General features: G+C 37.7%; 1 protein-coding gene across 1 annotated transcript in view; it reads left to right on the top strand.

The window, feature by feature from the left end:
* Window positions 1-21,449, top strand: part of IQGAP2 (IQ motif containing GTPase activating protein 2) — a gene marked incomplete at its 3' end in the record, with an annotated part of 261,119 nt that overhangs the window by 201,754 nt on the left and 37,916 nt on the right. The window contains exons 17-25 of the mRNA XM_084234138.1: window positions 2,156-2,326; window positions 8,006-8,089; window positions 9,103-9,174; window positions 9,825-9,894; window positions 11,047-11,255; window positions 15,162-15,311; window positions 17,962-18,125; window positions 20,065-20,289; window positions 21,157-21,297. Of these exons, the coding sequence (XP_084090264.1) occupies window positions 2,156-2,326; window positions 8,006-8,089; window positions 9,103-9,174; window positions 9,825-9,894; window positions 11,047-11,255; window positions 15,162-15,311; window positions 17,962-18,125; window positions 20,065-20,289; window positions 21,157-21,297 (1,286 nt within the window). The remainder of the gene's footprint in view (window positions 1-2,155; window positions 2,327-8,005; window positions 8,090-9,102; window positions 9,175-9,824; window positions 9,895-11,046; window positions 11,256-15,161; window positions 15,312-17,961; window positions 18,126-20,064; window positions 20,290-21,156; window positions 21,298-21,449) is intronic.

The raw sequence follows: 21,449 nt of genomic DNA, 5'->3' as shown, positions 1-21,449 counted from the left end.
GAGAATGTATACCATGGCAAATAAGCTTTTCTGAAACCTATAAACATAGCCAAGAACCCCTCGTATAGTTTCACTTTCCAAAGCACTGGTCCATCAGTTTGATCCCTAAATAATCCTTTGCGTGGAGGTAGAAAAAATATTATACCCTCCCTTTTTCTAGATGAGGAGTAAACCGAGGCACACAGTCTTTGAAGCAGCTTGTGCTAATAGACTTCATCAGTGAACAGAGACTTATGTCCAGTGCTCCCAATTTCAAGTCTAGTACTTTTCCCACTGCTCCACTGTTGGTATTGTTTGTGGCACAGCTCCCAGTATCTTGGAGGGACTTCATCATGTGCCCATCACTCTAGTTTTAATAACACAGACAATGACTTAATCTAACACAAAAAAATAGGTCAAAAGTGAGCAATGCTTCTCAGGGGCAAATTATCATGAAGGAAAGTCCACCAGGAGGGCTTTGGACTTGAGACCAAAAGTTGGTGAAAAAAGATGAAAATTGCTCTTTGATCCAGGCATTGCAATACATTTAAAGAGAAAATACTAATAATAATTGTATTCTATTAAAAATAAAAAGATCTTGCAGAAGTGCCCAAAGTCAATAACATCCATTGTGGCAGTATTATGGACAGAATCAGCAGTACCGTGTTTACTAAAATGCAGAGAAAAACCTGTGGCCTGGCGCTGACAATGCCAACAAAATCCTGAATGGCAAGAAGATAGTGAAGAAAGTAATTTATTAGCTGATATCAAATGCCCAAAGTTCCCACAATTTATAGGAAAACAGCTTTGTAGCAATGGATTATTAGTGCATATTTATTGAAGTATGAAATGACGGACAATATTTTTAAAAAGTGCATGCTATAATTGGAAAGATGGATGACACTGTGAAGAAGCAGCATCAAAGCCAAAAACTGCGTATGTGGCATCCAGTGATGCCCTAGATATGACATTTTATATTGAGCAATTGAACATCCAATTTCAGGATTATTAAAAAGTAGACGAGGGCCTCCCTGGTGGCGCAGGAGGTTGAGCGCAGCGCTGTGAAGCTGTCCACAGCCTCTGCAGTGCCAGTTCGATCCCCGCCGGCCTCAGAGCAACCCACATGGCGAGCAGACCCCTCCTGTCTCGCCCACTGCTCTCCTCAACAGTGTTTTTCATCAGTCTGCCTGTTCTGTTCCCCGCTCTGTCTCTGGTGAATCCTCTCACCCTCCCATGCATCTGGACTATATCCCAGCTCTTGTATAAATAAAATCTTTAAAAATAAATAAAATAAAAAGTAGGTGATCTGTAGTGTTTATATATATATATATATATATATATTCACATACATATATAAATTTCTTCAAGACAATCAAATTACTTATTTTATCCAGTGAACAAAAATGCATCTTCTCTTAAAGGTATTTATGCATCTTTTATATGATTTCACTTTTAAACGTTTGACTAACCAACAGTTGATTCCATTCACACTGGATAAGAGGCATCAGCCATGGAAGTCAACTCAGTCTTTGCTTGCATCTCCCAAAGAACACAAAAGTAAACCCAGTTCAATTCACATAGACTTTTCATAATCCCCTTTCTTCCTTTTATTCTCATCTACCTGGGTTTCCCCTAATGCCCATGGTATGGCTTGTCTTTCTTCTCCCATTCCCTTTCGTCTATCCCCAGAATTTCGTTTTTCCCTTAAATTTGTTTTGAGTTTTCCCCCAACTCATTGCAGGGGTCTTCCCACTCTGCCTGGGAAGAGAACCCTAGGATTTCCTAAGCACTGCATTCTCTTCCTCAGCAGACCAAGGGAGGGCCAGGGCAATGAGTATTCATCCTGTAATCATCCTTGTCCCTGTTACATTCTGCACCTCAGGCCTCACACCTGGTCCTTGCCAGCTTCTTCTGTCCATCTCTACCTCCAAATACTGAGATCATTCAGCCACATTCTTATACCAGCTCAGCACAGAGTTCAGAGGATTCCAGAACCATGTCATTAGAAAGAAGCTAAGCTAGTTCATTCTTCAGCTGTGATCAAATCTCTTTTTAAACCAAGCCAGAAAGAGCTATCATCATACCATTTCCTAAATGATAAAGTTTCCAGAAGCTATTCTATATGCTCCTTTCACCTGATGTGTGAAATGTAATCATAAGAAATATCTCTTGCCAGGACATTATTGAGGAAAGAACAGTGGATTACATCCGTCAGAATTTGTGGTCTGCTTCTGAAGATATGCTTCTTCGCTTTCAAGCCACAAGCTTTGGACCCCGTCTCTGGGAAGAGTTTGAAGCTAGGAAATCATTTTTGTACGATCAAGAAGAGCATGTGATCAAAATACAGGTATGTGAATCACCTACCACAAGTTACAGCACACAGTCATTTTCCCTGAAAAAAAAAATTTTTGTGATAAGAGGACGCCAACTGCCAGCATTGTCATAAAAAGATCTCACTGCAGACTTTTCGTAATCAGTGCCCACCAGTCTTCTTTATTAAGGCTCTGAGATGGGCAGGCTGTGGATGATCTTTTCTTCAGGGTGTGAAGGTCCAGCTACCTCCAGCCAAGTCGGAGCCAGAGGGACACCGCTGATCAGAGTGAAATCCTGTTTCTTTAAAAAGCTGAATCTCTTGGTGTCATATACTCTCTGACTCCAGTGCTTTGTGAGTTGGTTTTTATTGGTCAGTTGATATTGAGTGGCCTCTGAGTTTTCTATGCTCTCCCAGCCTGAAAGAACAGAAGAGCTAATGAAATCAATTCAGCATCTCCAAGACTATCCATCATTCTTCAGTTAGGCCTGTGAAAGAAATCTTCATTCCCAACATTTTTGTTGAGTTATTCTTAAATTTGAATGACTTGCCAGAACTTTCTGGTTCACAGGAGGGGAACTTGCCAGATTGAGATGTTTTTCTTCTGTATTCCCTAGCACCCCCTTCCCACCACCATGTTGGCTTCCAAAAAGTTGTAGGTGTGTCCTCTTTTTCACATCCAAAGCAATACTGTTGTTGATGGACAGAGTTTGATGATTTTGATTTAGGCCAATAACTGTGGAATTTCCTAAAAATTGAAAGTTTTTAAGTTGAAGGGTTTACTGGTTTTTTTGTGATTACTGGAGTACTTGTCTGCTTCCCCACTATTGCTGTTCAGGGTTAAAAACAAGTTTTTAATATTCTTATGTCTTGTGTCTTACTCAAGTATTTGGGTTTTTTCACAGCTTAAGATGTTAGAAGGCAGAAATGATAATTTTTTAAGGAAATTTCTGCTTTAAAGCTGACACTTAAAGAAGTTTTTGAGTAAACCATTAAGTTTTTCAGTTTATTCCTTCCTTAAACAAATGGTAGGCAAAATACATAAAAAGTGAAAATGCTTAAAAATAAAATCATCTGCAATGATGCTAAGACTCTATATGACATGGTTTGGACCATATCTAAGCTCCCCAGTCTCAGACACAGACTAGCGTTGAAGCTGGAAGAAATTTTGGAGATCTCACTGGTATAAATTCCATCTGATATTATGACCCAGAGCTGAAGTCATGACAGGGCTGAGGGAGGGACAGGGGCCTGTTTCTGCCACCCCTCCAGAGGATAAAAGGAGCTACCACTCTCTATGAAGTCGCCCCACCAGGCCTTTTCACTAACAATTTTCTAACAAGAAGGATATGAGGTCCACGGGCAAGCAGCAGACTGGAGATGACTATGTAATCCATAGACACCTGCTGACCCACAAAACCAAATGACCGTGAGACCAAGGGTGTCATGCTAACCTCATTTCTTGCCAAAGTGGCAAAAATTGGGGGGATGATCTGCAATAAGAAGACTTCCCCCCATGGAACAGTTCAGCCTGCCTAGCAAACCAAACCAGCTCCAGACACAGGAGTCTTTATAAAGTCAGAGAAAAAACTTCCAGGCAAAGGCCAACCAACACCTTCCACTCTCAGTCTCCTCCCAAGGAACTGAGCAGTGGTACAGAGCATACATGTGATCAGTGGCCAGTCCTCTGTCTCAAGTGCTTATGGGACAAATCAGAAGGGCCCAAGCAAACATGGAGGTAGGTCAGGGAGAATCTGTGTGGCCATGTTTTTGACCAGTAAGAAGGCCCTGATAAAATTATCTACATATAAGAATGAATGAGACACAAAAAATCCAAACAGATAAGAAAAAGATGTATCAACAAAAGAAAAATGAGTATAAGTTGTAAAATATCGTAACTGTAGTAAACATCTAAAGATACTTGGATTCCAGGAGATGGAAGTAATTTTTGTACTTAGAATTCTTTATGCTTTCAAGAAATTTAGTAAGACATGGACTTCATGAAACAAGATGACACAGTGCAGTGAAAAGATAACTGATAGTCAAAGAAGGGAAGTAATGACATCATAGGATATAAAGGAACTTAAAACTACTGAATGTAGAGCAGACACTGACAATAGTTGAAATACACAGAAAATGAGAAAAATCAAGCAAAAAGCTGAGGAAAAGAGTGGAAGATTAAGTACACTTTCTCATATGTAAATGATACTGCCCATTTCGTTTACAGAGGATTAAAAGGGATAATTCACATATCTGAATTTTCCCAGTACCCACAGCTTTTAGGTATTCAGTAGGTCTTAGAAATGATGAAGTATACAGATGGTGACTCAGAAGACAGAGAACAGGGATCCAACATTGAGGTGGGTTGATATGGCACAGGGAAAGATCAGAAAAGCTAACACTGAAGGGAAAAATAGCTACAGGATTTGTTTGCCTAAACTAAAGAAAGCTGTAATTCCATCTTTAGGGTAAAAGTGTAATAATAACAAATGCTAAAACAACCATGGCACTTACTAAGTTAAATATTAAGCTTCAGGTCAGAAAATGCCACAGATCGAGACAAAGAAAACAAGCTTCTATTTTTTTTTTTTTTTTTTTTACTTTGTGCAAATACTTGCAATTTTTTTTTAATTTTTTTGCATTAATCACTTTTTAACAATATTTGCTTTCCCTCACCCCCAGGTATAATCCCCATAGAATTTCCTTCACCAATGCGCCCGTGCACCATCACCATGAAGCAACATTAGATTACCAGCAGCAGTGGCAGAGGCTGCAGGCTGGGAGGAAGGGGTGTGCTCACAGGACAGTCATTTTTCACATTGTCCTAATGTGACTTACACTGTACATGGTGAGGTTTTAAGCTGAAAGGGAAAAGTAATCAATGTTTAGGACTTTCTTGGCCACAGAAGAATTTGTGCCTCACAAGTTCAGAGTTGGGAATTTGAATATTACTGTCCTGGGTGTCCAATTCTCAAGTGAAGCAACCAAATTTTAGCATCAGATTGTCTAGAGACTTAGTTATTATGATAAAATAGGAAATAAACTCTGTGGTCTAAAGATTTTGAAAATTTGTTACAGATGCACTACACAGACAATATATTTATGGTAACAAAAACCAAAATACAAGGAGGGCTATTAGAGGTTTTCCCACCAGTTCTCATAGCAGAAAAGCAAACTGATATTTTTGTAAATGACTTCTTTCTTTAAAAAAAACTGCTTCTAAATGATTTCATGGTTTCAAATTTTGACTCCTTTTGCATTTTTATCAATAGCTCCTTCTTCCCAACTTTCAACCCATAATTCCTTCTCATAAACAGTCTCCAATTAGAAAAATCTATAATTGTGGCTTGGCACAAGAGTACTCTTAGAGCAGAATTAAGAAAGCCAGTTCTGTGGGAACTAAAACTTACAAACTGAAAATAAGAATGTAAAATAAAAGAAGGTGCATGTAATTTTCCTCTTCTATAGACCAGAAATCCAGCCAAGTTGTCTTGGTTTGGGAAAGTAAGAATAAAGCATTATAAATATAGAAGGATTCCAGGGAAAAAAATACATAAATCAATAAAGAGATGGAACAGAAAACTGAATCTCAAGGAAAATACCATTGGTGGTATTGAATTCCTAATACATTAAAAAATGATACAGATGGGGCCTCCCCTGGTGGTGCAGCAGTTGAGCGCTGGGCTGTGAAGCTGCCCGCAGCCTCTGCAGTGCCAGTTCAATCCCCGGCCGCCCCGTGAGGGTCCCACATGGCGCGACAGACCTCTCCTGCCGTGCCCGCTGCTCCCCTCAGCAGTGTGTTTAGTCAGTCTGCCTGTTCTATTCCCTGCTCTGGCTCCGGTGAATTCCCTCGCCCTCCCACACTTCTGACTGTACCCAGTGCTTGTATAAATAAATAAATAAATCTTTTTTAAAAAAATTGGTACAAAATGGGCAAGTGGATTCCTTCCACAAAAGCACAAATGCTTCAATATTATATCTTCTCTTATTATGACAGATTCCTTGTCCAGAACGTTTTCCAGTGTTTGTGAATCTGAGCTAATAGATATTAGTAGTGTTCCTGGAATTTAGATAATTCCTGGACAACAGAGTGATTACTTGAACCAATCCCAGTATCTTGTTGGCTTTTCAGTTTAGATCGAGGAATGGGATGTGTGATAAATATTTGCACATTTGTACTTCTGTGAGGTAAAAGAGAAGTACCCATGAAAATATATGAACCACCCCCGAGACCAGCTTAATAAATGTGACTTGTGAGATGGCTGTGGAATCCATTGACCCACAATTAGGGTCACTTCCCTGATTCTACAGTGCTATTGGGCCACTTATATGAACAATTATTGGTGACATCAGAGAACAGTTTCTCTACCTCATCTCGTCCCAAAAATGTCCCACCTGCAAATGCCATGGTGCTATTTTCTAAAAGAATGATCAATTTTAAATCCTTTAATTTTGTTTCTGTCTTTATTATTCAAAATGTAGACCTCATGAATCAGCATTGCCATTGCCTGGAAACATCACCCAGACCCACTTAGTCTTAATCTGCATTTTAAAAAGTTCCCTGATGATTTTCTATACGCATCAAAGTTTGAGAAGTGCTGTTAAGCTCCCTGCTGTTGTAAACCCTCGGATAGTTTACTGTCCTGTATAATTTATTTTTGCTATATTAGCCTGAAAGAGGAAAACCACGTGCCCATTTCAATAACTAATTCAATGGTATGTGATAAGGTTCTTAACCCATAATTGTCATGTCTAGGGAAATCTGTGGCAAGTACTTGATTGAACATTTATATTTTATCCTGACTGCTTTGTTTGGAATAACTACCAAAAAAGATATTATTTTTAAAGGGATAATAAGATTTCACATACTTTTTCATAAAAAGAATGAAAGAAGTAGATTCATATGCATGTTTGTAAGCATGAACTATAAAAATATGTGCAGGCATGAAAAGAAATTTATGAAAATAATTTAATGTTTGTATTTGTCCTTTTAAAATTAGGAATGTATATTTCATTTCTAATATGTAAAACAAAATCAAAGAATCAGGAAAAGTTGTGTTTCAGTAAAAAAATACTCGTAAATGAATTAGAATAAGCATAATACTTATGCACTCAGTCCTAAAGATATCAGTTTGTATTCTGTTTTTGTAAATATTTCCTATAGAGATTTTCTCTAATGGTGATAATATAGTAACACTGTATTGGTGAAGCATCATTAAACTTGATGTGGAAATATATAAAATAATGCATGCTCCATCATAGCACTGCTATTTTCAAGGAGCTATAGTCACAAATTCATAGACCATCTTCCTGCTTGGTCTGGAGCACAGGGGCCACTTATTGGAGTAATGATACACTTCGGTCATTATTTGGAAGCATCTTAAATTGTTAACAAATAATACCAGCACCCATTTCGTCTGTGTGTTTCAGGGCAATTCCGTTTTATTATTACTTCTGCTTTGGAGCAGAAAAAATGGGCTACTACATGATAACTCTGCTTTTCTTTGCACAAAGCAAGCATCAACTGTGAGCCGGTTTGCTCTCCTCACTTTAATGTCCACCCCCAAAGACAATGTCCAGATGAGATTTGGAAGGAGGTCCCTGAAAACACTCCAGCTCAGTGTCTCTTGAGAGCCCCTCTGTTCTCATGCGTTCTAAAATAAACTGTGGGGAACATTGCACATAATGACTTCTGCAACTCACTATTTTCCACAGTCTTTTTGGAGGAGACATCAACAACAGAAAGCATATCTTGAAAGGCAGAAAGTGTTCCATGATAACGTTCCTTCTATTGTGAAGGTAAATATCCTTTCTTACCTTATCAAATGTTTCCCTTCATTTTGTTTTGCTTATGGAAGATAGACTATAGAAAGAGTTTATATGAGCTTTGAAATCAGAAGGAAGATTCATACTCCTTTTACCATAGCCACCAATATTTAGAATGCTTACACATCACTTCCTGGCCTTTTGGTTAAGATCAAGTGTAGAATGCTCATACTTTTAACAATTTAGAACTTTAATTGTAAGTCAAATGCAAAACCAGGGGCAAGAGGAAGTAGAGCTGAGTCAGGACCTGGGTAGTGAGCCAATGCAACCCAAACTGATTACTCTAAGGTTGGAGAAAAGACACTGGCCACTGTCTCTGAATTGAAAATCAAAGGATTATATAGAAATGAACTTGGATTCAACTTGGAAATCCAGGTAAGAGTCAGGACAAGAGAGAGACTGAAATCAAATGAGATTGTTTAAAAGACCTTTGGAACTGTGAAAATATTAGAGAGTATGTGGTCTAGATCCAATTGTGCATTAGCCCCTTACTGAAATAATGTTCTGTGCTCACTGTGGAGCACTTGCCTGTTCTTTGAGAGAACCAATGGTCCCTCATGATACCTTTTTAGAGTTTCATGTAAAGGCCTGAAAGATAGTGGATGCAACTAAAGGATCTTGGAAGAAACCCTGAACTTAATTGGATTCCCTGACTACTCATAATGGTCAGCAAATTGTCTTGCCCTTTTGACTTATTTATTGACATTAAAGCAAATAATCCAAACCTACATTACCTTCGCTGCTCCCTCCTTCTGAGGCAATGAGATTAAAAGTAGCACATAAAATGTTTTTGAACCCCTGAAACAAGGTCTTTCTCAGTTATTTCATTCGAACAGTGAAAGAAGAAGGAGATGAACATGGGCTTTAGATATTAGTTGGTGGTCTCACTTTTTTTATCAAATAAAATACCATTTTTAGAAATACAGCATAAGAAGGATATTTAAGGTGGTTTGGTAATTGTCTTGATTTCTCTAACTTATTTTTAGATTCAGACCTGGTTCCGGATGATACGAGCACGAAAGAATTATCTTTCACGACTACAGTATTTCCAAGATCATGTAAGAGACATGCATGTGAATTTTTTGTTCTGGCTGAGAATCAAACTAATGAATTCTTTATTGAAATGTTAGGCTAGAATGATTTTAGTTAAATGATGGTAATGAATAGTAGGAGTTAAAAATAGGTTTTAGAACCCAGTATGATAATATTTCAAAACTTGCTCTTTTTAATTCAGAACTTACGTTCTGAGTGAGACTTTACCTGTCAGTACTGGGTAGGAAATGGGTGAGAGGAAATTAATGTGGTCTAGTCATGCCAAAGAAAAAGGATTCTGAAGAAGTATTTTCCCACAGTGTTTTTACAGTTTTTCTGTAACCAAATAATTTAAGTAGACGCTCACAAGGTAAATTTTTATCTTCTTAAAAAGTAGATATGTGAACATAGATGAGATTATCCGAGTTTGGTGCTAAAATTCTTTTCCCTTTCTAAAACTTTTTATTTAAATAGTCTTGGTACAGTTTTGTTTATAGTTTGTCTAATTTATCAAACACTTTTGTGAAAGAAAATGCAAAATTGAATGAGACACATGTAAACACTGTCCTTAAGAGAGTCCATTCTTAAATCCTGTGAGCTCTTAAATAGTTCTAAGTTCTAAATTGGGCAGTAGATGGAATGCTAGAAGGTTACAACTGGTCTTCATCTTTTGCAGAGAAATGAAATTATAAAAATACAGTCGCTGTTGAGAGCAAGCAAAGCTAGAGATGACTACAGGACACTGGGTAAGTGGAAAGTGGGAGTGTTCTAAAACAAATGGCAGCTTCCTTATAAACGAAGCAACAAGTTATTTCCATTTTAGTCACCTCAGAGGCTACTCCAAAACAGAGGCTGCCTACTGTGTCCAGCAGATTTTGATAGTCTAAGGCCCCAAGTTCAGAGGCCCCACAAAAGAACATAAGGTAACAGGAAATAGGGCTTCATGCTATAATGGATGGGATTAAATGGAATGGATACTTCTTCAAAAAGAATGGAATTGGTATCAATGCTCATATTTTTATATTACATTTGAGCTAGAGTCAGAAATCTAATCCAAAACAGTTAACCAAAATATAAGCTTACATTACAGCTGACTTACGATTTTCTCCTCATTTTAAGAATGAAACATGCTCATATAAGAGACTTTGAAACTATGAATAAAAAGGAAAAAAAGATACAGTCTCATCTCCCAGAGATGACACTAATGGAAGTCCATTCAGAATTGATATAAATGCCCCTATTAATGTCTGAGGCTGGTCTTCTAGATTCTTAGTGCCCTCCCTTATTCCCTGCTGAAAGGACAAGGACCAAATTTCATTTTCTAAAATCTTTTTATTTCTTCCTACTAGAACATTTATTCCACTTGTCATCACATAGATTCCTGTTTGTCCTTTATTTTTCCCTTCATTGAATTTTTCTAATTCACTTTTCACCGAGTTTCTATTCCTTCCCAGTGGTCTTTTGGGCTAAAAGAACCAACTGTCTGCTTCCTGCAGCAAAAACACAAGTTTCTTATCTGACTCAACCACAGGCACTCAGAGCTCAAGTCATTCATGTTAACATTCTTTCCCAGATTCCTCATCAGTGAGGCATGGAGGGATAGAGCTATCTTCTTAGTGCCTGCGTCCTGGGAACAGTGTGAGCGAGGGCTGATAAATGGGTATTAGATAGTGAGAAAACAGTAAGGCCGGACATTATCAGTGGTGTGCATTTATTTATGTGATCAATTGGTTCCCTTGACCAGATTTTACATGAGGTATAATGATTCACTCCAGAGACCAAGTACATACAGTGCTATCTTTTTTTCTGGCAGTGTTTATTTAAAGACCTGGTTTCTTTTCTATTGATGATCATCCCAAGCATGTGAAATTCAAGTGTGCCTGTTCTTTTGCCTGCAGTTGGCTCTGAAAACCCACCATTATCAGTCATCCGCAAATTTGTACACCTGTTGGACCAAAGTGACTTGGATTTCCAGGAGGAGCTGGAGGTAGCACGACTACGGGAAGAAGTAGTGACCAAGATCAGGGCCAATCAACAGCTGGAGAAAGACCTGAACCTGATGGACATCAAGATCGGGCTCCTGGTTAAGAACAGGATCACACTAGAGGTCAGTGGGTTTTGGTGACTTTGGGCTCCCAGAAGAGAAAAGATGCACATGTGCTTGTCCACTGCACCTTCGCCCTGCTTATCAGCTCATTTAGAATCCAGAAGGACTTGTCCAAAGATCATTTGCCATTTTTCTTGAAAATCAGTGTTTCTCAAACCTGCAAAACTATAGGAACCCTTCATAGAACATATTTTGTAAAGCTTTTTACCATTCTGAAATGACATTTATATAAAATAAAACCTCACATATTTTCATAAAAAGGCCTTTATATGAATATAAAAGAAATTAAAAAAGAGTAATTTATAATAATATATCTCAATATGAAAATACATGGACCCAATGCCATTAGATGTGATCAAGTTGCCAGAAGCTCAGGCCTCTTCACAGAATAACCACAGTTGAGAGGCATGGATGGGTGAGTAGAGGAACTGTTGGTGATTCATTTTCCAAAATGGAGAACAACGTCAATAAAGTTCAGAGTAAGCAAAGTGTGGTATCCCCCACCATAACACAGAATTGCAATCCTAGAAAATTCAATGTGTATTAAAATTTGGAGAGGAGATGCATATTGTACTTAAAAGTAAAACAGGTTCTAGGGTCGAATAAGTACACATGGAGTTTTGAATTCCATGAATGACCAACAAGACATTAGAATCTAGCCATGCACATTTGGGATGGTTGTCACTCAGGACCACTCTACAAGCTACAGGAAAGCAGCACCACAGTTCACCCTCCAGAGGCCAATGGTGCCTTCCAGTCATTAAGATGTGGATAAAACCCACCTCAGCATGTGCTAGTGCCCTTGTAATAGCCCCTGAATAAATCATGCTGTCGCTCTGTATCTGTTTGGAACCTGCCAATGTCAGAGCTCTCTAAAACCATGTAAAAAGTGTCACTTTTGCCCAAGAAATGGAGATTTCTATGCCATATTAATTTTCAGAAAGCTAATAGGTCAAGGGGGGAAATTGACCTTCTAGAAGCTCTGAGAAGAATACCATGGGTTAAAGGTGAGAAGCCAAATCCCAGTGACTGATTATGTGGCTCTGGAAAACTAGTTATCTTGAGAATGTGTTAGTTAAGTCGACATACGTGACTGCCCCTCTCATCTCCAGCCCTCGTGGAGACACCAGTGAAAGAGTTAAAGGGAAAATAGAGCCAATTTAAACTAAGAAATGATAATCTTTTCTAAATATGACAAAAACTATGATTTAAATATTCTGCATTTAATTCTACTTTCAGTATTTTACATAAAAAAAATACCAACAGTACTTTACTTTTTTATTTTTTTTTTAAGGAAAATCATGTGTATTGTTTGTCACACAGGAAAACTTCTAAAGTTCAAATATGTTGCAGCAGGTCCTTCAAAGAATGCCTTTTATAACCTTAAACTTCTGTTTTACCCTGTTCCCATAAAGTTGTAAACAGGAAATGACTTGCCTTTTGAAATACTCAGTTGCAAAACAGTAAATAGTAGAAACAATATATTGCTTGTGGAAATACAATCATGGCATATTTTCAGATCCTTATGATAATCAAGATTTTTTTTTAAAAATCTGATCAATAGCATTGTAAACAAAGTTAATTTGTCAGTTTATCTTTTCAAACACCAAATATTTATCAAACCCTTATTAGACATTGAACTAATAGTTATTAAATATATAGTCTTTAGTCTTTTTAATAGTAACATTTCCAGCCTGAGGAGAAGAATAGTGCGGCTGAAGCTAAATGGTGGAAAAAGTGGAAAACAACCCAAACACAATGAACGGATGAAGGAATTAGTCAAAGCTGAGTGTTCTACAGCACAAAAAGTGTTCAAGGGCATGAGGGGGAGGGGAGGATAAGGTTCACAATCTAATGTCTAATGGTGCCTAAATCTGTGTAATTTCATCTACTGTAAAATATATATACATATATAAGAAAAGCTGGGCAAAAAAATTATGTGATTTTTTTTTTTCTTTGGGTAGAATTAAACTTGACTTTTTATCTTAACAGTGATCATTTGTTAAGTGAGGAAGAAAAGATTTTCAGGAAAGTAGCTTAGTTCTTAAAGTAACTGTAGCTCCATCTGGTAGTCATGTGTCTTACAATTCTTTTAAAATGGGCATTCCTCCAGGAAACTTCAGTGGGTGTGGTATGTGTCTGTGTGAGAGTGTGTGTATGTGTTTATACCAAGAGAGAAATGTCTTATACTGTGTGTCTATGTTAACAATCTTTAGTAGATCCTGATCTAAAGGACCTACTCTTGTTCATGACTCTGAGTGTCAGGAAGAGAACAAAGGGCCTGAGGTGACCACTTCACAATGTTGTCAGCCACATTTTCCAAGGAATACAATGGGGGTGGGGGAACCTAACTTTTCTTAAGTATTTAGAGGATTCTTTGCCCTTCCATATCTAATTTCCACAGTTTGAAATTTTTTCAGAAAGCGCTTTTTATAAATTGAGAAGATAATTCACTCTTTTTTTTTAAAGATTTATTTATTTGTTTGTTTGTTTGTTTATTTATTTATTTATTCATTTATACAAGCACTGGGTACAGTCAGAAGCGCGGGAGGGTGAGAGAATTCACCAGAGCGGGGAGCAGAGCAGGCAGAAGGACCGAAGTACACTGCTGAGGGGAGTAGTGGGCAGCAGGCAGGAGAGGTCTGCGCGCCATGTGGGACCCTCCTCCGGCAGCCGGGGAGCAGCTGGGGATCAAACTGGGGCTGCAGAGGCCGCGGGCAGCTTCGCAACCCAGCGCTCAACCGCTGCGCCACCGGGGAGGCCCAATAATTCACTCTTTTGAAGTATACAATTAAGTGGTATTTTGCATAATCACAAAAGTGATTATCACTTCTAATTCTAGAATGTTTTCATCATCCCAAAAAGAAACCCCAAAGAAAATGTAATATGGTAACTCTATGTTTAACTTTTAAGAAATTGCCAAGATGTTTTTCTAAGTGACTATACCATTTTACCTTCCTACCAGCGAGGTATGAAGTTTCCAATTTTGCCACATCATCAACAACATCCATTTTTGTCTTTCTTAGTGTGACCTTGCTAGTTAGAATGAAGTGGTATCTTGTAGTTTTGATTTGCTCTCCCCTGATAACTGCTAATGTTGAGCATTTCTTCATGTGCTTATGGACCTTTATAGACCTTTGGGAAAATATCTATTCAAATCCTTTGCCCGTTTTTTCAATTGAGTTATTTAGATGTATCTATAATGTATAAAGAACTCTTACAAGTCCCATATCCAGTATATGATTTACAAATATTTTCTGTCATTCGGTCGGCTTTTTACTTTATAATATCTTATGAAATATAAAGGTGTTCAATTTTATGAAGTCCAATCCACCTATTTTCTCTGTTGTTAGTACTTTTGGTGTGGTGTCACATCTGAGAAAAAATTGTCCAGTCTTGGGTCACAAAGATTTATGCCTACATTTTCTTTCAAGAAATTTACAGTTTTAGCTCTTACATTTAATTCCTTGATCCTGTTTAAGTTAATTTTTGTTTGTAACATGAGGGTAGGGCTCTCCATTCTTTCTTATAAATGTGAGGAGCCAGTTGTCCCACCATCATTTGTTAAAAATTCTTATTTCCCAATTAAGATGTGTTGACACCTACATTATCTCTTAAGAGCAAATAAGTTCAACCCTGGAAAAACAAATATTACAAGGTCAAATTCGTTTTCAAAGTAGATTTCCTTAATTTGCTTAGCATTCTTTATTAGTTTGTTGTCTTGTAAGGGAAATGGGAGGAGTGAGACTTTCCTTCAGTGTGTGTGTGATTCAGAGTGTATGCAAAGGGAGAAGGTAAAGAATACCTGAGTAAAAAGTTATAATTTTATTTAAAATTATTTTAAAATTATTTAAAATTATTTAAAAAGTTGTAATTTTATTTATTTAAAAAAAAACTTTTTTCCAGGACGTAATCTCACACAGAACAAAGCTGAATAAGAAAAAAGGTGGAGAAATGCAGATATTGAATAATACCGACAACCAGGGAATCAAGAGTTTGAGTAAAGAGAGAAGGAAAGCACTAGAAACCTATCAGCAGCTGTTTTATCTTTTACAGGTGAGAACAAGTTATCTTTCACAATGAGTTTTGGATAAGTACTTGGTTCCGTGTTTGTGGTTTACAGTGAATCTTTCCCCAACACTGCAGCTAGTAGGACCGAGCACCTACTAAGTACCCTGTTTCCATGTTTAGATAAGAAAACAGAGACACTACCAGTAACTGGGATACAGGGTTCCTGGGATCCAGGCAGTTTGACTTCAGAGCCCATGTTCTCTATAACCATATTAACAGTTTTCTGCAGGAGTAGTATAACCCTAATTAATATAAACTGATGTTATCAACCATGAAAAAATTAAAGTAACTGTGAAAAACAGACCTTTACCAGGACCAGCCTGCCTTTCTTTTAGGGAAAGATCCATCTTTTAGGGAAACAGGTTATCTTTTTTTATTTCATTCCTTTCATAGCATTAAATAGTGAATAAATAGTAATTTTTCCATTGCTTCCAGTATGAGTGAAAACTAATATGTTCAATTGATCCTGCTTGGACTTTGGCAGACCAGTTATTTTTGACCATTGATTTGCCTCCTCCACCCTGCTCACATACAGTTTGTCTCAAAGGAAGCTGAATAAATAATGGGACAGATATAAACAAAGCCTCCCCTTCAACAGGAAAAACTTTTCCAAGAGACAGGTCAGCCATTCTTTCTTGTGAGATTTAGGCCCCTGCATGCTGCTCCACTGCTGTTTGTGGGGATTCCCTCACCCCCTGGAGATGCCTGCCTCTTCATGAAGACATCACTGGCTTTAGGAGTACAGAAAACTTGTTATGCAAACCATGGAGTGACTAGCCCCACTGAGAGACATGATTCTTATTCTGGTAGAGTTGAGAACCCTCTGCCGGGAATAATTAATTGGAGAAAATTTTCTTCAAAGGGTGTAGATTTCACTGATGGCCACTATGTCACTTCATAGACAAAGAATGTTAACAGAGAATTGTCCATGGAATCCACTGCTTAACCCCAGCTACCTTTTCAGAGAGAAAGGAGGCTTGTGTTAAACAAGGAAGAGTGTCTAAATTAGATGAGTAATCATCCACCAACTGGAAATTTAATCTTTAGCATTAATCAATTTTTTAAGATTTATTTTTATTTACTTAGGCATACAAGAACTGGGTATAGGATAAGAGGATTCACCAGAGACAGAGTGGGGACCAGAACAGGTAGATCTACTGAAATACATTGCTGAAGGGAGCAGCAGGCGAGACTGAAGAGGTCTGCTGCTCCATGTGTATTAACTCCCTGGCCAGGGATCGAACTCATGTCTGGTTTGAAACTCATGGCTGGTGATAGCTTGATAGTGCTGAGACTTTAACTTCTGAGCCACCAGGGAGGCCCTAGCATTAATCATTTTGACTTCCATGAATTTCCAAGTATATGTAGCTTCCTAGGAGTTTCCTAGTGTTGGATTTAGAATGGAGTCTGTGTTATAAGAAAGGGAAAATTTAGCTGTTGGCCTAAGATCTATGTTGTTTACCCTGTCATATAAGTGGAAGCTCATTAATAAAAGTGTGTGTGTGGTGGTTGGGGGTGAAGATGTTGGAAAGCACAGAAACATGTTTAAAATAATTCCACCAAATTTTAGCTCCCAAACAATCCAAAGCTCAACATCCCAGGGCACAGCCAAGTGAAGTGTTTCTTGAAATCATATTTTTTCCCCCACCCTTTCTTCTCTCTCCTTAATGCAAGATCAATGAGGAAACTGTGGAAAAGCAAATTATCTGAATTATGCCCTGGCAAGAATTCTTAGCTAGAGCAGCAGGTTCGCTAGTATAGGTTTTGCTTTGGCTTTGTTTCTTCACCATAAACCTAAATTAAAAGTTTCTAGATCATGTGACAGGAATGATGTGTGGGCTTCTTTAACTGTAGAGTAAGTTTGCTTTCTCATAATCCCATATCCTTAGTGTGGAGAAAGAATTACAGTAGAACTCCAGGACATTGTCCTGAGATGCTTAGTCATAAAGTTTCAGTAATCTTGAGCTTGAAAATAAATCTAAGTAGTAAAGTCAAATCAGAATTTGGATTTTCTTAAAAAATTTAGTCAGGCTGTTTTATGTGTATTAGATGAATCCTAGTTGATGTGGATAGCAAAATTTTTTTTTTCTGAAGACAAAAAAATCTGTATATTGCTCTGGGTAAGATGGCCATTTTAACTGTTAATTCTCCTAATTCATCAGCAGGGAATATCTTTCCATTTCTTTGTGTCTACTTCTATTTCTTTTAGCAATGTCTTCTAATTTTTATTGTATAAGTCCTACACCTTCTTTGTTAAGTTTCCTCTTAGTTATTTAATACTTTTGGATATCAGAGTATCAGCCACTCTCTCTTCTGTGTCTTTATACTAAATATTAATATGTGGATCAAAAAAGTTAACAATGTAAAGTGTACATAATAATATTGTATTATATTAATTATATCATGTACTATATAACATTTAAATCCTATCATAACTTTCCAGTACAGCTTTCTATAATATCATATTAATATAGTTGATCATTTTTGAAGTCTTACTATATGCCAGATACCCTTCTGTATACTTTATATGCATTAAGTCCTTGAAAAGCAAGGAACTGGGTACTTCTCTGATTTAATGATACATTAACATATAGTTTTGGGTATTTTGTTTTTCTTCTTCCTGCCTGCCTTTTAGACCAATCCTTCATACCTGGCTAAACTGATTTTCCAGATGCCACAGAATAAGTCAACTAAATTTATGGATACTGTTATTTTCACTCTATACAATTATGCTTCCAATCAGCGAGAAGAATATCTACTCCTCAAGCTTTTCAAAACTGCTCTGGAGGAAGAAGTACTGTATGTATATATCTGTAAAAATACCAGTGAATAGCTCTATTTGTTAATGTTGACTATCTCCAATTTATTGCAATAACAGAAAAATTATTCTTGTAAGCTATTTTAAACTTACTAAAATATATCAACTTCTTTGAGAAATTTCTATGTCATTATATGTATATTCAGATACAACTTTCTCCTACCAATGATATCTTTTCTAGTGTTAGATTAACTTTTTTTTTTTTGGTGGGACCCTCGCCAGTGGCTGGGGATCACAACCCAGCGCTCAACCGCTGCGCCACCAGGGGAGGCCCTAGATTAACTTTTTATTCTTCAGGAGTACAACAACTGAAACTTAAAAGATTATTGAAAGTCAGTGAGAAAATATAACTTAATTGAAACTCTGAGTAATAAATGGATGCGGATAACAGTCTCTGCTAAATAATCTTCCCTCCTTACTGGCATTTAAGCTGTCTTTTGTTAATTTATTTTATGATTTTGTTCATGTAAAAAATGTATCAGTAGCTATAAGGAATGATCCAAAAAGCCATATGAAAAATGCTCTTAGCCAACTCGGTGAACCTTAATTGCCTCCTGATTTCCTGATACCTTAAGCTGTGCTAGTTCTTAGGGATTTTCTAAAGCCAGCACCTCTGCCCTCAGGGTGCCTATAAGCCCGTGTGAGAAACAGGATTCATGAAAGATAATAATGCTGTGCAGTGGAGGTAAGCACTAAATGAATGAAGTGTACAGAATAACAGATCAGGGGATGGAAAGAAATGTTCCAGTTAGGTTGATTGATTAAGATTTTATGGACAAGGAGCTAGTTGAAACAAAACCTTAAAGAATGCATACAGTTCTTATATGAAGAGATGAAAAGAGGAAATAAGGCACAAGGGTGGCAGAAACAGCATGACCAAAGTGCAAGAAAGTAGATTAGTCGACTAAAATATTACTTAATTAGTAATCGCCAGGAGGTGAAGCTGGAATGACTGGTCAGACCAACTCACAGGAGATACAGAGAACAGGATCAAGTGCTGAGACTCTGCTTTCTGGGAGTGTGTGAAAGGTTTCTAAGCAAGGTATTATCATGACTATATTGATTTTTTGGCAGATTGGTCTGCTGCTTGCATGAGCAGGAATAAAGAGAGCTACACATATGAGAGAATGAGGAAAATCAGAATGGAAAAATAGCTTGGATTTTTAATATAGATTATTTTTAATATAAGTATAACCTATGGGTAATAAACTATGTGGGTGAAATTGTGCAGCTGGAAATTCAAGACAAACTTCTAGGAAGGAGATGGTGGATGAGATTGAGAAGATAGAGCCGCCAGAGATGGTGACTGAGCTGTGTCTGTGAGTGAGCGTGGAGGGAAGAGCATCTAGAAAGAAGTGAAAGAAAACCAAATTAAAATGTTAGAGAAGCCAACAAAACAAGCATAAGGAATAAGTAGGTATGAGGAGGACTGAAATAATGTACTACGGACTCTAGAGAGTGAGAGCATGGTCAAGCCTCAGAGGGTGAGAGGTTACACAGAACTGAAGGAGAGAGGAAGGTCACAGAAGTTGGTGATCAGAAGTCAGAAGGAACCATGTGATATAGTTAGAAGTGCATTGTAGTAAATTTGAGTGGGATTTGAAGAAATGGAAAGTTACTTTTAAAATTGCTGTCTAGAGGGGGCATAGTACACCCAAGGTTACCCAGTATTGTATTATCGTGGGCCACCTACAGCTCATACCTGCCTTTGAGATTGAAATTAAGGTTGAAAAGTTATTTTTAGACCCTTAAATTTCTCAAATATGAAGCACTCATCTTACAAATGATTCCTTCCTAAATAAATCATGCTATCTTTGCTTCGCATAAAATTATAGCCCCTCTTGCCTAGCAGAGTCCATATGTACTATCTAAAACTCCATCCAGAGAAGCAGAGCATTCTATTTTATTTTGGGTTTTTAGATCAAAGGTGGACCAGGTTCAGGACATAGTTACTGGAAACCCTACAGTCATCAAGATGGTTGTCAGCTTCAACAGAGGAGCCCGCGGGCAGAACACACTGCGCCAGCTCCTGGCTCCAGTGGTGAAAGAGATCATCGATGACATGTCCCTGATCATCAATACGAGCCCTGTAGATGTGTACAAAGCCTGGGTGAACCAACTGGAAACACAGACTGGAGAGGCCAGGTAACAAAGCCAGGGAGATGTGGGTTTTCAGTCATGTTTTATGATCATTTTTTACCTGGATATTTATATTTTCCCTGAAGGTATATTAAGCTGTGGTGAGAGAACAGAATTTACTGTACAAAGTCAGTTTCAATCCAAGATGTTACCTCCCTTTAATATATCCATGCAAGTCTCAATCTTGGACTCTTCTCATCTTGCTATTTTTACATTTCAGTATCTATTGACCCCAACTCACATCTTCTATAATTCTCTCCCTTGGTTTTTCTTTGTGTTTTTTTAAACCTAGATGTAGAAATGGCACATGCTTTCTCTTTACCTAATAATATTTCTTTTTATAGTTACCAAGTAAGTAACTTTATCATGTAAGTATTAGCAGAACAGGTAGGACTGACTTATTCTAGGTAGTGGCTTATAAATCCAAGCAAGCCTGGGTGAATATTTCCTGCAAAAGGATATCTTAGTTAATAGTTAAGTTATTCCAAGAGAAGTGTGTGGTGGTTGTGGAAGCACTGTTTATAATGGCAAACTGTTGGGGAAAGTCAAGATACTCATTTTGGAGCGTTCTCTCCTGTCGGCACTGCCGACATAGCCATGAATGAGTATGCACAGGCTTGAGAAGAGGTGTGCCTGGAGTGTCCTTTGTGGTGGCACAAAGAAGATCTGATTGGAACCCAGTGAAATTGACAATGCCAACTCCTGTCAGGAAATCGGGAAGCTGATCACAGACCTACTGCACATCCAGAAGCTTGTAACTGTCCATTCCCTGGCTCCATGCCCTTCCAGTGGGCCAAAACTTGGAACTCAGTGAGGATAAAATGCTTGTTCCTAATCTCCCAATTAATTGAAAGTCATTTGTTGTGTTTTCAGCAAGCTGCCTTATGACGTGACCACAGAACAAGCGCTGACATACCCAGAAGTGAAAAATAAGCTGGAAGCATCTATTGAGAATCTGAGAAGGGTCACCGACAAAGTTCTGAATTCTATCATTTCTTCCCTTGATCTACTGCCGTAAGTGGTGTATAAGTAGCAACTTCAACATTCTTTGTGGAAATACTGTGTAAAACTCCTGTAGTGAAACTAGGGTGTTTCCCTCATACTGTGTTTATTCCTTTAAAAGTTTGCCTATATTTGGATTTAATTGTTCTCTAAGGCTGGAACAA

The sequence above is a fragment of the Talpa europaea genome (genome assembly GCF_964194135.1).
Source record: "Talpa europaea genome assembly, chromosome: 5".
NCBI lineage: Eukaryota > Metazoa > Chordata > Mammalia > Eulipotyphla > Talpidae > Talpa > Talpa europaea.
The sequence above is the reverse complement of the archived record's forward strand: the minus strand, read 5'-3'. Positions and strand labels throughout refer to the sequence as shown.